Here is a 17,663-nt window from a genome sequence, read left to right as displayed (position 1 = left end):
TACATCTTATGCATATAAAGCTGTAATTAGGATGGGGAACCCAAGTAAGGGCAACGTTAGCTTCTCTGTGAAAATTAATACTTGCAGATTTTTCTCTGCATGCGTAACAGAAATTCATCCCTGGAGATGAAGTGGGAACATCAGGTTTGTATAGGATGGAAATATATTTTAAATTTGAGATAAGAGCTGTTTTTCATAACGCAGTCTTCTATTGTTCAGAGCTGGAGAATATTGGAGAATAGATGCTGTTGGCTGGCTGTGTTCCATCAGAACTTTAATTTTAAGCCTATTTATTTTTAAAGTAATAAACAAAATGGTAATGCTGACTGCAAACTTGGTTTTTAATATGTGTACAGATAAATATAAAATGGATGCTATTCAGATGCACTAGCTGTGAGCAGCAGAATTTGTGGGTTTTGCCCATAAACCAGGGTGGCAAGGGAGAGACACCCTGTGGCTTTTGCCCTACCCATCAAGAGCAGTGTTGCCACCTCCGTTCCAGCCTGCTGTCACCTGCTGGTGCTCCATCCTGTCTCGCTTGCCCCAGGACCATGCAAAAGCCTTAGATCTGATACGAAAAATCACCGATAAGGGATTTGCTAAGGACTTTTCATTATCTATGCTTTTCTTCCCCTCACCATGTATTTCTTGATTGTGCTGTGAAGTCTTCAGATGCATCTCCACCACCTCTTGCCTTAAAAGATACTGAGCTCTGGCACTCAATTATCTGCTGAATATTTTATGTGCGTCTTCCCTCCCTCTTCCTCTCTTCCCCTCCCTAAGTTCACATCACCGGTTCCTGTTATGAAATCCTGAGCTGCGTGTTGCTTTAATTGGAGGAAAAGGGCAGTAATGCATTCAACTCTTTATAGCTGAAATGGGATAACACACCACACGTGTAAGACGTGTTTGCGCAAAATGGTCCCGAGATTCTCATTGTTGGAAGTTAATGGTTTAGCAAAACAGCACGGTGGCATCTTGAGTTGCAAAAGCGAACAGAAAGCAATAGACGTGACTTTATTTTTGTATTCTGTGATTACTTACTGGCTGGGAATATTTGAATAGAACAGCAAGAATGGTGAACAAAAGGAAGAAATCAGGCCACTGCTCCCTGCTCTCCACTTCCAATGTTTTTGCTGGCCTTGGGAATTCTCTTTTGCCATTCTGCTCCCAATTTCTTTTTTTTTAAGGCTGACCCCATGACCGGAAAACTGAATTTACATCCGTTAGAAATAAAACCTTTTTTCCACTAAAAGATACAGCACCTTTTCTTTTCAAAGGGAACATTTATCCTTCATCTTCAATCTTGTGAGCTAGCAAAAATTGCTTTGTCTCCTGTAGCTGGTGTGTATGATGAGGTGACATTTTTGTGGTTCAGATTTCTCCGTTGTAATAATATTTAAATTAGTAGCTCTGGTTTCCCATTTGTCTCTGTACCGTTGCGTGGTACAGAGCAACAGGGCATGGTTTGTATTTTACGAGTTTTAACACTTTGAAACTTGCCTTATACTTAAAGTTGAATATAAATGTTTTTGCTCCAGGCTAGCTAAAAAAGTGATCTAAGAACAGTAGGGTTTTCTTAAGGAAATTTAAAATGACTGGGTTGGGGTTTTGTTTGTTTGGTTGGCTTGTTACTTGGTTTAATTTGCCTTTTAAAATACAGCTGTGTCTTTTCCTCTGGCCAAATGGTTCTTATTTGCTGTAGTTGCTTGTAAGATCTACCTGCATCTTCCATGCCTTGGCACTTGAGTGGGAGTGTGCAAATATTTCCTCTTAATGAAGTGTCCTGGGGAAAGGCTGAAAAGGAATTTGGAAAATCTTGTAAGAGCAGCTGAGTAAGTAGTTGGGATGTGACAGCAAGGTGTGTCAGCCAGGTGTATGCCAATATGTAATACTTGTGATTTGCTGTTTATTAGACAGGTTACATGCCTATTTCAGAACAGGTAATAAACATCTGTGACAGTTATTTTCTGTAACTTTTCCTATTTTAGAAAAAATGTGAGCGAATATCTGGTTGAGGGTCAGCGTGAGAGTCCACAACTGGAAACCGTTTGTTGCTTTACTGATGTGTTCTTCTTATTCGACAGGATGTTTCGCCTTCGATTTCTTCCTGTTGCAGCAGGGCTGTCTGCTGTTTCGTGGCGTTACCATGGGACGGCACATCACCCCAGGACCAGGCGTAGGCTCATGGTGGCAGCTTTTGTAGGGACAGCTGCAGTGACAGCAAGTGCCAGATTCCTTTGGCAGAGGTAACATACATTTTTTTATTTTTATTTTTTTTTTTGCCTGAGACCTCACGCTGCTTTAGTCCTGTGGTAAGTACCTGCAGATGGGTTTAAGATCTGCAAAGCATTATTGCTTGTCCTGCTTCTGCCGCATGGGAAGGAATGGCTGTTGCTGACTCCCTGTAGAGCTGCTTTGCTGCTGTGAGTAGCCAGAGCGACGTGAGAAAGCTCAGGGCTGAAGTTTTCCTCTGTAGCCATCCTCAGCATGGGCTGTTTGCCCTTGGTGGGGTTTGCTGCCCAGCTTCCCCCTACGTGGTGATGCTACACAGGTCTGTGGTGGTGTTGTGTGAAGATAAATCTGTTGACTCTACCAACCTGGGTGAAAACATCATGCTTTCAGCTTCTGGGAGGGCTGCTAGGACAGCATGCTTGGCCAGGGGATGCTGCTCTGCTTTTCTTTGTGTTCTGCTGACCGCTTCACATACAAAACATAGCAGAGGAGCAAAAGGGGACAGTCCATCTTTCAGTGGTAAGGTAGCTGCACGCGAGACTCATGAGGTTTATAAGGGCCAGAGCCTGAGCACACCTACTCTGAGCAATGAAGCTCAAGGCTTGTTTCCATAACTGCGAGGAGAAAGGAGATATTTGTGCTTGCCTGAGGTGACCCTCACTGAACCCTGGGCCCATGCCACGTTTGAAATAAATCAAGGACTCCCTTCTCTTCCCTCAAAACGTGAAAGCAGTGTGGCACTGGCAGTGTCACTCAAGGTCATGGATGGCCAGGATAACACCCCTTTTCAGGCAGGGAAGTGAGCAGGGTTTTTTCCACTAAAAATATCCTGAGCGTGATTGTAAAGTAGGTAGGACATCATGTCCTACGTAAAGCTCTCCAAAAGACAACGGAGTTAATATCTCCCTCCTGCAGCAGATTCACCCCTGCTTTTAACAACAGCCAAATTGTCAGTTGTTAGCTTTGCCTTTTATCAGGAGGAAGGTGCTTCCTGCAGCAAAGAGCTGCTAAGGGTATGCGGAGTGCTAGGTCAGGGGTGATTTCAGGGAGTGATTTTTTGGCTCCTGGAGTTCCTTGGAGGCCCCTGGACACTGTGGCCAGGCTTGACCTTGCTCAGCTGAGAGCGCTGATAGAAATCAGATAAAGGAGATGGCAGCCTCTTTGGTCTAGTGTGGTCTGCGATCTCCCCAGTCCTCATCAGTCTGGAGAGATTGGCTTGCTGTGATTTTAATTTTTTTTTTTCTTTCCTTGCTCTGTCTCCTTTGTCTTTTACGAATTTGTAAAGCACTAAATAGAATTGTACAGATTTAAGTATCCCTTTCCTATATGAGCCATGAAATAAATACACAATGTCTGTAACTGTAAAATAAAAGTACATCCAGGCTTATGTGTTACTTTAATTACTTGGCATACAGCTCTTGAATAAGAGGAGGAACAAAACTGGTATGTTTGGTGTAGAAAATACTTCACACTGACACCTGTAGGAGTTTTAAACAGACTCTCAAATAGGCATTTTAACATTGTGTTTAAATAAACGAGGGATGAGAAACTGCAAATTTCCTTTTGTCTTTCACAATATATAAATTGAGTGATTAATCGTGTTTAAGAATAAGCATAGGTGAATTAAAAAATGTTTGTAATGACATCCTGGGTTATTCAGCTAGTTACATCCTGGGTTATTACAGTAAGTAGTAGTAAGTATAATGAATTAGTTATAAAAGGTAAATATGTAATACATGTAGCCAGGGCACGGGGATCAAATAGGCCAAGTGTCACTGAAAATGTAATTTATATACTACAGAGAGAAATGTCTGTGTGCATCTGAGTATTTACACTTAGTAGTAGGTGATTTTGATCTATTAAATGTTGCAGAGGTATTTAAATAGGAAGCAGGTTAGGGAGGTCCTTTGCGTAACCAGTTCTGTTGGTGCAGTTAGTCTGTCATAGGGATGACCTAAGATGCTTGTTTTCCTTTGGATAGTGAAGCACCTGTGCTTTTGTTGTGACATGAAACTCCTGTGCTGCACAGTTAGTCTCTGAGAGGTCCAGCAGGTCTTAAGTATGGCTCTCTTAGCATCACAAAGAATTACTGTCCCTTTAATGGCAGATGACTCTTAATGAGGAATGTGTGCCTGCTAATATTCTGCTTAACCTTGGGTGGTCTGTCAATGAAGCTGAGACACTCCATTGCCCTTTGAGTAAGGAATGCAGTAATGGATGCTCTCCTGCAGGCTGTCAGTGAAGTTTTCTTTTAAGATGAGGGATGTCTCCCTCTTTTTGTTTTCTTATAATTATTTTTCTTTATAGTTAAGGCATTAAAGGTGTAATAGGCTGAATCAAGAAGCAATTGCAAAAAATCTTACACTTCTTGGGCTAGGTAAGTAAGAGTTGATGCGCTGTTAGAGGAAGAGCGATAATAAAAGGAAAAGAGTATTTGACTTGAATTTCTTTTTGTCATCTGCATAGAACCATGTGTAAATACCCCAACTCTTCTCGACTGACATGTGGGAAGCAGCACTGCACTTCTTATTAGTACTTAAAAAAAACCCAACCTTTTTATTTCAAAACAGATTTCTTGTGCTTCTGATGGTGAGGAACCTTGCAAAAAGGGATTAATATGGTGGTGCCTGTATGTGAATTTACCCTTTCCAGTACTTAGCATGAAGAAAGACAGGACTTCTCAGGTGGTTTCTGACTGTCATGTGCAGCCTGAAACCCGTGTATTTCAGATTGATTCTGTAGGATATGCTTTGAGCAGCATCAGAAGCCAGTGCTGGTGTAAGAAAGCCCACACAAAGGTAGAGGAGAAGTCAAGGATTGAAAAGATGTGTAAAAAAACCCCAGTGGTTGTATGATGTGAGACAGGAAAGACTTACTCTGTGTCTTCATAGACTGGAAGTGGGTTGATAGGATCTTCCACGTTTGATCTGCATCTGTGTGTAGCTTTCTGCGTAGCTGTCCGTTGCAGGTGAGTGTTGTTCTTGTTGCCTTCGCTGTCCTCCAGGAGCTCCTGCTGCCTGCTTTTGGTGGAATATATCTCATTAAGGAATTACACAACAGGAGTAGCTAATGCTGCACTGTTCTGCCATGGTGAAGAATACTTAAGCAATGCAAATAACTGAGCTTAGAAGACTAATGAAGTTTACCCTTGCTAAGCAATAACTTAAACTCTGAGGATTTCCAGCTGACAACAGAAGCAATTAAGTATCTGGGCATTGGTATAATGAACTGAATTAATTAATTGAAATAAATCTTGGTGCAGGCATTGGCTAATCTAAATGAGGCATTAATACATGAGAAGTATTGAACCCCACAGTTTGCGGCAACCTTAATGTTTATAAAAAATATTCTTTTACTGATACTTGTGTAAAACTTGTATTCTCTATTTGTAGCTCCAAATACTGATTTAGTGATATCTTCTTTATGTCACAAACCTTCCTCGCTGAATCTATGGGCGGTGAGCGTGTGAAAGCGCTTAAATTGGTGTTTCAGCGCTGAAGCTTGTCACTCAATCAACCTAATATTGAATGAAATAAGGGAGCGAATGTGCCTTTGGGGAGCACAGAAGGATCTCTGTAAGCAGAGTCCTACCAGTGCTGTTCCTGATCGACTGGAAGTATTTGGTTATGCCTAATTTCTTATCCTTCTGCGAATATATTAGCGGTAAGAATAAGAGCAAGACATCTGTGCTGCTCTGGAAGTTGGTTAACAAGATCTTTGCTACCGGTGTGTTTGTGTCCAACAAACCAACAAACTGTGGTACTCAGTCTTACTCTGCTGCATCCCCTTGGCCTTTTTCTGTGCTCTTCTGGTTCTTGTCCCATCCTGTGCGTAAGTTGAAGCAATTAAGCTCGAGATACCTGTCTCCCAGCCCTGGCAGAATATTCTCATTCTGTTACAAGCTCTTCTTTTTCAGGCTCCACTCCTCAACAGCAAGCTGAGCTGTTTTGGTGCTGGCTGCCACTTCTGCAGATTTCATTACATCTCTACCATTTCTTCCTCTCTTCCTCCACCCTTTTCTCCTTTGTCCATCCTGTATCAAGTGCCCAACTGCTTTACTGGAAGATCCTCTGTAGGAAAGACCCTTCATCTTCCTTGCTCTGCTGGCCTTCACTGCTTTTTGTGTTTGGCTTTTTTCCATTGGCGCTTCTGAAATTAATTTTGAAGCCTAGATCAGCCCTTAGCTAAATCTGTTTAAGAATGCATTGCTTTTTTGCATCAGTGTCTTAAGGGCTTTAGAGTAATTCGCTTAGAATACAGGTTTAATGGCAGAATTGCTGGAAATATCTTATGCCAGCTGAAACTGAGTCTTTAAAAATCTTTGTTCTAGCAAAACAAAGGAAACCACATAAATCATAGTCAAGAGGGGAGAAACCTGTTTTATAGCTATAGATGTGTCAGGTACTACTTAACCTGATGTAGGAGGGAAAAGTTGAAAAAATGTAGGTATTATCCATATTAGGTTATTTTTATTTTGAGAGCTCTGCTCCATTTTTTTAATTCTTTGAGAGGTAACAGACTTAAGAGACTATCCTTGGGATTGCTGTGCTGAGGGTTTTCTCCTCAGGCTTGAAGACATATTGATCTATGAGTGGTGTCTTGAAAAAGCACTGTGTCCTTTCAGGTGGCTTTTGGCTTCGTATTATTTTTACCCATGAGCATCAGGGGAAGGAAAGGATCTGATGCCGGGTAATGAGCCAAAGTCAAAACTGGAGTCAATTAGGCAGACATATGAACTGCCCTGGGGGGAAGGACCTCAGCTGACCTGCAGAGCTTAAAGCACAGGTATTGCCCAAAGCCTGCAGAGCCCTGGAGTTTGATCAGTGCATGTTCATATCATCTTGTTTAAATGCTACATAGCAAATCAGAGCTGGGATTTCTGTAGGGAAGCCAGGTGGAAATGCAAGAAACTGGTTCAGGAATCATCTTGGTTTGCTGCGATTTTATGGGGACTACACTTTGAATTCTCTGTCTCTTAACAGGATAAGCATTGTTTGAACTCTGGGTCTTTAATGTCACTGGAAATGGCACTTTTTAATCTTTTTTTTTTAAAAATACGGGTGCCCTCTGGTGGCCAAGTTCATGCCTGCTGCCTCCCCTTGGCACCGAATAACTAAAAATACCTGCTCACCTTGCACGCTTCCCTAAGAGCGTGTTGGCTGTCCTCCAGTAGCTATCTGGAAAGCAACATCTCTCCAAGAAGTCACATCATTTGGGACTGGAGTAGGGGGAATAATTTCCTGGCTCAATAGAGGAAGCGCAGAAATTGTAAATGTCACTTAATTTTGATTAGTTCTTGATTTGGAAGTAAAGTGCCAATGCAGTCATTGAGTGTCATCCCTTTAGGGTCTAGTCTTATCACGGCTGGCACTTTCTTACGACGTTCAGTGTCCACCACCACCCGATGGCCCATCTGTCTTCTGGGCTGTGCTAAAGATTGGATCTGTGGGGAGGAAGCAAGGGAGGAAACTAGGGATGGGCATAATGTTCATTAATGAAGACTTTAAAACTGAAGTTAGCCTAATCTTGGGGGGTTTTTTATAGCTTTTTACTTTGGCAAACTTCTACAGCTTCAGCTGTCTCCTGCAGTTGGCTGTTGCTGAGACTTGCTGGTGGAAGCTATATGCTCTTTTTTTTTTTGGTGTCTAGACCACATATGGGATCATGTGTTATTGCTGCTTGTGGGGCCAGCTGAAGAGAACAAAAGACTTGTGAGGTTGAGGAGGCTTTGGTAAATGTGATGCAGCCCATCTATTTTCAGTCTGCCAAAACGGCTGAGGGATTGCATGAGGTACTGGCTGGGAAGGGAATAATGCTATTAAATATCCTAGAGTTTGTTAGAGCAGAACAGTTTTTAATTGGTGTTAATATAGCCATAGTGGGGAATTGCTCCCTCCTGGATTTGCAGCTGAATTTGTTGGGACTTTTGTCCCAAGAGCATGAGGCCAAATTCTCAGAAGCATGCAGCTGTGTGAACGCATCCCAGGCTGGAGAGCAAAATGTGCTGCCAGGAATGACCTTCTCTGGTCTACCAGTTGTGAATAGCAGTATGGCCTGAAAGCTGTCATGTGTTAGCCCTGTCTCTGACCAACCTCCTGTGATCTTCCACTGCTGTCTGCCTTTAGCTAAAGACCAGGTTTCATGGGAATTAAGAAATCTGAAGGGATCTCCCCCACAAAGGATCTTGTAGCCCACATACCTTTTTCCATACATCAATTAAAGGTTTCACACTCCTTTGGGTACTCAAAGCAATAAGATGTTCCCTGCATTTAAACAACTCCATCTTGCACGTTTTAGCTGGGAGAGTTGGTGGTCAGATGCTTGGAGCACTCTTCCTTTCTTCTTCCCCACTGGCCTGCTTGAGTTCCTCTCTATTTCTTGAGAATTATTTCATATAACTTTAGTGTCTGGCAACACCACTTATCGTAGCTCTACATTTGCTCTTTTGTGTTCTCGTGTCCTCAATGGAAATGAAGATGGATCGAGTAGCACAGTCAGGTAGACAAACGCTGCTTGTTGGAAGCCTATAAAATGCTCTGGTGTGGAAACACCTGCTTTGCTATATGCATGTGAATAGGCTCACCCATTTCTTACTGCCTTGAAGGACTGAGCCTGTAGTTTGCACAATAAAACCAGATGCTGCAGTGATTAATGTTGTAGCACATCTTCACTTAATGGCTTGTTGCATTATTGCAGATGGTCTGGGAAAGGGAACAGATGCTGATGAGAATTCATGTTCCTTCCCTGCCAGGTAACTGGGTGCTGGGGCTGCTCTCTCTTAAAAGTTCTTCACGATGCTTAATTATAGATACAGGCTAGTTAAACTAGATGGAAAATAGTGTATTTTGGATTAATGAACTTGTGTTCACGTTTTACGTTAGTATAGAGACCCGATTTGTCTGTCCTTACAGAGAAACTAAATATTTTCAAGGAACTCGGAGAAAATAAATATTGAAAGTCACAATTCACATCAGTTTTTCTTTAGTTGATGTTTGATGTGTGTAACATCACATATACAGACTTGATGTGTATAACGTGCCTGGTAAGTGAATAGTGCTTCAGTGCAAATGAACTCCTTGATTGCTGAAGGTGCAAGCAGACGTAATACAGACAACTTCCCAGAATTACTGCTTGCCTTGGCTAAGCTCTGCTTGAGCTAAAGCTTATCTCCCCCCGCTTCAGCGGGAGGAGCCCACTCAATCTTGATTTTTTAGAAACCATTGGGGGAAGAGAATCTGTACATCAGGGAAATTGTTAATTATCTGCACTGTGAACAAGGCTCTGTGTTTTTCTCGGCCTCAGTGTACGCTAGTGCCTACCTTCAGCCATTTTTTGGTTTTGTTATTAGGTTACAGAGCTTTCCAGCTTGTTGTTCTACCAGGAATGCAGGCTATGATCAATTTACTCCTTTATCTCGGCCTGGGAGGAGTAAGCTCTCTGACTCCGAAAAACTTACCCTACTAAGTATTTGTGGCTTTTCATTGGGTAGGATTTAGAGAAAAAAGATGCTAAAAAGCTGAAGAACCTGAGCACAGTAGCATTGGTGCCAAACAGGAGCATTATTTAGTATTTAGACTTGATTTGAGATTCCTGTACTTATACATACAAGGTTTGCATTTGTCCTTAAGACTGCGATGATTCACTGGGAGTTACGATCAACTGACGATCCACTAAAGCAAAGTGGCTTTCACAGGCATTAATCTCTAGTATGGATGAAACTAGTCATGTAAACATGTCTGTGTTTGTTGTGCCTAGATGTTCCTTTTGCTCTTTGGCCGTCTTGATGGGTGTCGTGTGCTTGCTTGTGCTCAGCTTACTGAACAAGCAAGACCGTAATTTCTAGCGCTCTCTGAATCTTTACTGATAGATGGCAGGGAATGCAGGGACTTTATCCTCTAGCTCATTAATAAAGGAGGTGGCATAGGGCCAGGAACTTACCCTTGTCAGGGCTTGGGAGAAGCTCAGCCACTCGATGACCAAATGTTCATATTTTGAAGCATGTTATTAACTGGTTTTTAATCTACTGAATGTTTCGTGTTGATTTTTGTGTTGCTCTGGCTTATTAATCACCATTTCATTTAGTGGCAAGTGGAATAATACGGTGTGAGAACTTGCATTTATTAAGGGAATGCTACTGTGATTATCAACACCACTGGTAATCTCATCAAGAAATTACATCTATTTAGCATAAGACTTATTTTCCATAAGCCCCTGTTGACTGTTGTGAAGTTCTTCTTTACCCTCCTTTAATTAGAAAGCCTAGATCATCTTGTCTCCTCTGTCCAATGTTGGTCCTTGTCTAAATAACAGGTCTCTGATAACACAACACCTATTGTCCTGTTTTACTCTTTTTAAATATTAATAGCAATGAGTTAAGGCTTACTGAATATCAGCAGCAGTTGGGCAGAGAGTCTCAGCCAACTCTTATTAAAACTAAACCTCAGACTTCTGCAGAAACCTTTATAAAGACCTGAGTAGAAAATACGTATCTATAGTGTTGCTGTGTTCTATAGACCTTCGCTACCATTCAAGTGGAGAGAGTCTGTCTGTCTTCTCTCTTGAGAAGATCAGGATATATAGAATATAAAGCATTGTAAACAGAGTAAGTGTTCACTTGGAAATACATAGTTCTGTCACTTCCAATAACATGGTAAACAATAATCTCAATTTATCACATGCTCCTTGTTGTTTTTGATAACTCAGACAATAAAGTGTTCTCTTGGTCATTGCCTCCTCCTTGGGTGCTTCTGTGTCCCTTATCAATTTTCTACAGTATCTAGCTTTCAATTTATATGGAGCACATTTAACACTCTTTTCCCATCTTTTCTGTTTCCTTATTTCTACAGGGCTTGCTTTCTTCTGAACTGAAGTTGTGAGTTTTTTCACTTGTATTTTTTAGCAGTTATGGCATCGTTCTCACCCTTGGGTATAAGCTTTGAATACCCAATAAAACAATCTTCAGCATTTGGTAGTTGTCATTCTAACTCAGACTTATTTGGATCTATTGATCTGGCTCATAATTTCAAACTGATAAAGCCGGGCTCGTACAAACCCGCAAGTATTGTAAAAAATAATAATAAAACAAGGGGGGGAAAAAAGACTTTCTGTGTTTATTGAGGGCACCTTAAAAAGCTTGTAGCATCAGAGGCTTTGCTTTGCTTCCCTTACTATCCCAACCTAAGATTTTTTTTTTTTCTTGAAAACGAACACTGGTGAGTGACAGTGGTGAAGGGTGATGAGCTTGCTGTCTTTTGGGGGAACAACAGATAGAGAACAGGATGCCAGCTGTGATCTTACTGGGTTCATGTGGTCATCCTACCTCGTGCTTCTTGCTATCTCTGCCAGCCTCACTGTTTTATCAGTTACCTTCCCTTGCAGTACCGTCTGCATGCCCAGGAGCAAATACAAGGGGAGTTGCAGCAGTTACTGAAAGCAACTGCCATTTTCTTGGGGAAAAAAGAAGCTATCAAGGCTGTCAGCCTTCAAAGTACAGTTCGGATCAAGAGAAGTTCAAGTGAGCAGCATGTTTAGGAGGTGAGGACCACAGGCTTGCAGCTCTGTGTGTGGCGGATGTTAACCAAGTTGTGGCTGTGTGCATCTGTCAGGGCTGCAGCTTGGGGGTATGGTCCTGTTCCTCACTTGGGGTGAGCTCTGTTTGGAAATGTAAGCAACATCTCCTAGATTAAGAAATTAACAGATTTAATTTACGAGGATATGAGGGTAATGTTGGTAGGATGCTTCCAGCATCTGTCATTAGGGTTGACAACCTTCATGAAGCAATTATTTTCCTCTGCAGGCTACTGGGGAGTCACCTCTAAGGAGCAGCATGTTATCCCACATGATCCAAGTTAGCTGGTAAGACTGACCTGAAACCGTTCAGGTTAATCTTCTTCAGAGTAATCCCCTTCAAGGTCCTCATGCTCTGGCCTGTCCGTCTGCGCCCACGTGCTGGTGCCTAAACTGGACTGCGGCAGAGGCGAGTGGGAGGGAGCGTGAGAAATCAGCTAGTCTGCTGCCAAGACAGGGCTGGGTGCTGCCAAGCTAGTCCTGACAGGCAGCTGTCTCACCTATTTTTAGCAATTTGCTGGCGATGGAGAGAGCAGTGATGGAATAAATCCTCCCTGGCAGCTGATTCCAGTGTTCCCCTGTCCTTAACATTAGACGTTTTCTGTGTATGTATACGTATATATGTGCAGGCTTCTCCTTCTTTCCATGGTGTATAAGTCTCTTCCCTTATGATGTCCTTAAGCACGTCCTGTGTCTTGTTCTGTCCTCGCTGGACCAAGAAAACAGTGGTTTATATATATATTACAGTTATCTCATGTTCCTGTTTTCCATCTTTTCTTATAGCAATCTGACTTACTTAGGTCAGTTTTTCCCACAGTGTGTTCTGGACCCTTAACCATTCCTGCTGCTCCCTGTGAGATCTTCTCCGGTTGGTCCAGCTCTTCCTTGGAGTGCACCGTCAGTAGATGAAGGTGCTTTCTGCAGGGACGTTCCTGCTGCTGCCTGGGGTGGAAGGAAGGACGTGCACATCTCACAGACCATGCTGCGGTCTCCTTATGTTCTTGGACCTATTTTAGGCTATGGCTGGTATCCAGAGCTGTCTTTTCAATCTAATTGTTCACATTCATCTCTGGAATCTGTCTTAATTTTGGTGTGTTCATTGCAGTTCTTGCCACAAATTCATTGTGCTAATTTACGTCAGTGTCAAGTACTGTGAAAGATGAGGAAGGAAGCAAACTAGTAAAAAGTCCTGTGAGTGGGATGACATCCTGAAAAATTGGGCTAATTTCTGGTTAATTTCTTATTAAAGTTTCAGCTAACAAATTTAGTTGCTGGACATGGTTGAGCTGAGGATGAGACAGAGCTCCTCACTTAAAGTACTCCCCATCCCTGGAGGTGCCTATTTTTATGAACATTGTGTCCAAGCTTGCTTTTGCATTTCAGTATGAAAGCCTGAAGTTTTAAGTGGCTTTTAAACCTCACTTGGATGTCTCCAGATGTTTACATGCAAGGAGAGTGGCAACTCTATTCATCTGAAGAACGCATCTGTCAGGCAGGATTCCTCTCTCCTGCTTTTTGTTTGGTGGCAAGGTCTTTGCTGACTCCTGAGTGCCCAACTACTTGTTAGATCTCCTACATTTCCTTTTGAGACTAAATAGCATCTGATTGCTAAGTACTTTTCTACTGTCTTCAGGATTAGAATAACTGAGCACTGTTATCTCTGGCATGAAGCTTTGTTCTTTTAGTACACTGTTCTGCTTCTGTCTCTCAAAGAAGAAGAAAAATACTTTTAAGTGAGGGATTGTGATTTCTTTAATTGGAAAACCTGCAACTGCAGACTATCCTGCCAATGCCTGGTATGAGTCCTGGAATCCTTTGTGGATATATGTCCTATGGTTGCATGCATTTGGATTTCTCAAAGAATGATTTGCTAAGTGGGAATTTAGCATTGAGTAGTCCTTTGTGGTAGCTAGGTGGTTTTCTTTGGGGATGATGAACCTAATCTTACGCTTGATTGTTGGCTTTCTCCAAGGATTAAAAGAAGAGGTTACTAAGTAGGTGGGAAATATAGTCTTTGCCTCATTCAATTCACTTGGGGGGGGGGGGAAACCTGAAGAGACTGGGAGGGTTGAATCCTGGCAGCTAGGATCCGGGGCAGGCATGCTCCATGGAGAGAGGCTGGCAGCTGGTCTTGGCACACAGCGAAGGGAATCTTTGTATTTTCATTTCCCTTTTGTGCAGAAGCTGTAGCAACAGGCATGCCATTGGAAAGTCAGTCTCATCAAAAAAGGAGGTGGAGAGTCTTTGCTTGCTGATGGCAGTCCAGCAGGGTAGATGTTTCTGGAGCTATGGGGTTTTTCCAGCCATACTCTGACATCTGCATTGAAAGACTCCTTTATGTGGGCGCAGTATGGAAGTTGCAGGTGTTGGAAGCCAAGAATTTCAACAGAGGATGGTTGTGCAGGATGTAAAATACACAGAATAGTAGGTGTACATAGAGAGTGGATCATTCAGTGGTTAATTCAGTGAGTAGTTTGGACTGTGGCCTGGAAGTGAGGAGTAGCAGGTACTGTTTAAAACCTTGCTTGAGAAGTAGACAACAAGTTCTGCTTTTATTCTTATAGCCCATTTTGCTTGTATGCTGGGAAGGTGATCTAACTATAGAGCAGAGTTAACTATCTAGATAAACTAGAGGGGGGAAAAAAGCTGACTGTATTCAAACAGCCTATGTCTGTATCGCTGTAGCCAACTGGCTTGACAGCATGATGGATTGAAGGAATGCGTAGGATTTGCTGAAAATGTTTGATTTTGAATTTCATCTATCCCTTCCCTGGTTTGCTAGCTGTCAGTCAAGCATTACAAGAGCAAATCTTCACTGACACAGCTATTCTCTGGCATGTTTCATACAGACTAGCTTGGTTGTGTAGATAAGCAATCAATTTTCTACTGCTTTTCTGTCTCTGGGACCTTTTCCCAAGAGATTCTCTCAGAGCCACTTAAGACTGGTGTCCTGCCTACACAAAGGGCTTTCCTTGTCAGCGCTGCTGTTGTAGCCTCAGCTGGCAACAGCTTATTCTAGCAAACTGAGTATCAGCCAAAACCACAACTCTGCAAGGATGTGCCAGTGCTGATTAAACTTTCAGGAAAGGCTTCAGGAGAGGTCTCAGCATGGACTTCATGCTCCAAGAGACAGATCAGCTGCCTGGCTCTTCTGGGGAGATAATTTCCCTATCTTAAGATGCTCACAGAGGACTTGGGTTTGGATCCTGTCTTGGAAAGCTTGTTTCAGTGGAAGTCTTAAAGATGGTGGTTTGCTGTAAGACTTAAGAAAATATATTGGCAGATGAAGGCTCAGGACCTTTTCAGAAAGGAAGGGCTGGCACGTTAGACTCCATTTTGCATGAAAAGGCTTTGAGAATACTGCTCTTCACCAAGCATTTGTGTATTTTATTAAATCAAACCCTTGCGATGGAGTTGTATTCTGTCCCAGCGTAGACTAGAAACCTCTGAACTGCTTTAACCTAGCCGTAGTGCCGTGGGTTATCGCATTTCAAAGCAATGCTGGGAACTTGGTGGTGGTGGTTCAAGTGCTTTTGGTAGTTTGCTGAAGTAGTTATCACAATATGCTCAAAAGTTAATTTGCTTTTGTCATGATTCACTCTATTCTTAAGTATGCTCTTTGGGAGTTTATTCTAGAATAATAAAGTTTTTGCTTCCCACTGGTACTGTGGAAGGATTTGAGTTCTTTAGCCCTTCCCCATTTATCTTGTACGGTGACTGTTAGCGAATTATTGGATGTTGGTAAGGAGTGAGTTGTCTTTTATTTTGGTAGCATTTAAATTAATTGAAGGAGCACCTACCCTCATTTTCTCTTTGGAAGATGATGTGCTGAAATTGCTGCAAAGCTGTGTATTGCTGGGGAGACAGGCACAGACTCTTCTCTGTTAGTTTTACATACCACATCTGTTTTCCAGGAAACTGGTAGGATGAAATATGTGTAGTCTTTTGCTTAGAGCTTGGGAGACTTCAAAAATCTTGGTTTGTTTTTGTTTTTCTCCCAAGGCAGCCTTTCTTGAATAAACTCATGCAGCTGTAAATGACTGTGTTCACAGTTACAGGGAGTACCAAAGTACCAGCCTTCATCTGAAGGCTGCTGGCTAATGAGCGGCATCTAACTGTGTGTGAGCCCTGTACCCTGTGATTAGTCCAAAATAAATCACCAGGAATGCCAAGTAAAGACGGCTTCACTTAAGTTGCAGGTAGGCTAGGATGTTTGCCTGAGCTGTTTGAGTCCTTTAGAAAGAGAAATAACGTCATCAAACCGTTCGCTTTGTTGCTTGTGACTTGTTAACGTATCCTTAGAGATTATAATTGCACTGATGTTAATGTGGTGTGAGCTCTGTCTGTTTATAAACCGCTTTACAAGTAAAGCGTAGGAAAGCCATAGCATTGTTTGGCTTATGGATTTATCCTGCTTTCTATTTAACCACCCTATAGCCATTTGCAATTCTGCGAGTTGCTCATGGCTTAGACTGAGCGATTTTGAGTATTGAGTCTTGGTCTACAAACAGGGTCACTGAAGATCTTTGTATTTGAACAGCAAGGGATGGGAGTCTTTTGCTCTGCCAGAGCTGTATTTCCAGCTTGAGGGTAAACAGCTCCAGTTTTCGTTGTCACAAATCCTGTAGTACTTGAGTTTAGAAGTCATTGGTGGAAGAGGGAAATAAAACAGCCTGTCACCTGGTGGAGATAGAAAATAAATCAGTTGAGCTGAAACAAAGAGGCTATTCTTTCCAAATCCTGCAGTGCTGATGGTAAAACACATTTCTATCACTTTTATGTAAATCTTTTTTGGGGGAGCGGGAGTGGAATTTAGCTTTAGAGGAGGTATGGTATGCTCTTCCCATCTTTCTTGTATGTGTAGTTTTTGGGAGAGGGTACGATAATTCATTGAGTGATTTGCTCTGGTGTTCTTGGACTGGGAAAACTTACTGTGATTATTAGTTTGGGTTTCGGGGGGGGTGGGGGTGGAAATTTGATTACAGCAGGGAAAAGCACACAGTATTCCAAGGAGACTGATCACTTCTTTGCTTTTGCTTTGCAATCTTCCACGCTGAACTGGAACAAGTGTTTCATTCAGGGAGACCGTTGCAGGGCCATCTTTGTAGCCTTAGCACCCCTCTCAGTAATTTCCTAAACCGGTGTTTTCTTTTCCCTTGTACAGGGCCTATGCAGAAGACTCGTCCTCTGTAAAACACGGTCCGAGGACAGAGCCGAGCGAGAAGGTGAAGCACGAGGAGGAGGAGGAGAGCAGTGGCAGCGAGGGTAGAAAGGCCGTCGCATCGGGTGATGAGGAGGCTCAGCCGGAAGGGAAGAAGAAGAAGTGTTCCGGGTTCAGGGACCGTAAGGTACCAAACTTGGGCATGTTATACCTGCAGCTGTTGCACTGCAGTGGAAAAAGGGAGAAAACTTGCAGAACGTTTTATTCAGATTGTGGTACAGCACGCGTATAGAGTCTGGCTTTTGCTCTGTACTTGTGCTTGTTTTCTAAGGGGCCTTACTGTTTTGGGAACCTACTTGGTTGGCATGCTACCTTGAGTTTCTTTAGGTTGAAACTTGTTTATTTAGAAAGCACGGTACGCTGATCCTCTGAAATGGAGACCTCTTTTCCCATCTTGAGTTGGATATCTGAGAAGTGGCTCACTGAGAAATCAAGGCTCCTGCCTTAATGGCTGTTAGGATGGTGCATGCGAAGTAGGGAATCGGTGCAAAAGCTTTAAAACCATCTAGGGCATCCAGCATGTGTGTGTCTGAGTCCGTCTGTTTGCCTGTGAACATACACAGTGTATGTAGGAAGAAGTAGAGGATGAGTGTGGAAGGGAGGGTTATAGGAAAGGCATACTTTAATTTTTCCTTTAATT

At 42.5% G+C, this 17,663-nt stretch overlaps 1 protein-coding gene across 3 annotated transcripts in view; it reads left to right on the top strand.

Moving 5' to 3' along the window:
• Nucleotides 1–17,663, top strand: part of MICU1 (mitochondrial calcium uptake 1) — a 111,052-nt gene that overhangs the window by 9,443 nt on the left and 83,946 nt on the right. For all 3 annotated transcript variants that reach the window (XM_009290567.1, XM_009290568.1, XM_009290566.1), the window contains exons 2-3: nucleotides 2,088–2,249; nucleotides 16,967–17,150. In XM_009290567.1, coding sequence (XP_009288842.1) covers nucleotides 2,089–2,249; nucleotides 16,967–17,150 — 345 coding nt within the window. In that variant the 5' untranslated portion in view covers nucleotide 2,088. The remainder of the gene's footprint in view (nucleotides 1–2,087; nucleotides 2,250–16,966; nucleotides 17,151–17,663) is intronic.

This window comes from Aptenodytes forsteri, unplaced genomic scaffold (genome assembly GCF_000699145.1).
Source record: "Aptenodytes forsteri isolate BGI_AS27 unplaced genomic scaffold, ASM69914v1 Scaffold349, whole genome shotgun sequence".
In the NCBI taxonomy this organism is placed as follows: Eukaryota; Metazoa; Chordata; class Aves; order Sphenisciformes; family Spheniscidae; genus Aptenodytes; species Aptenodytes forsteri.
Note: the sequence above shows the minus strand (reverse complement) of the source record. Positions and strands in the feature narration are given on the sequence as shown.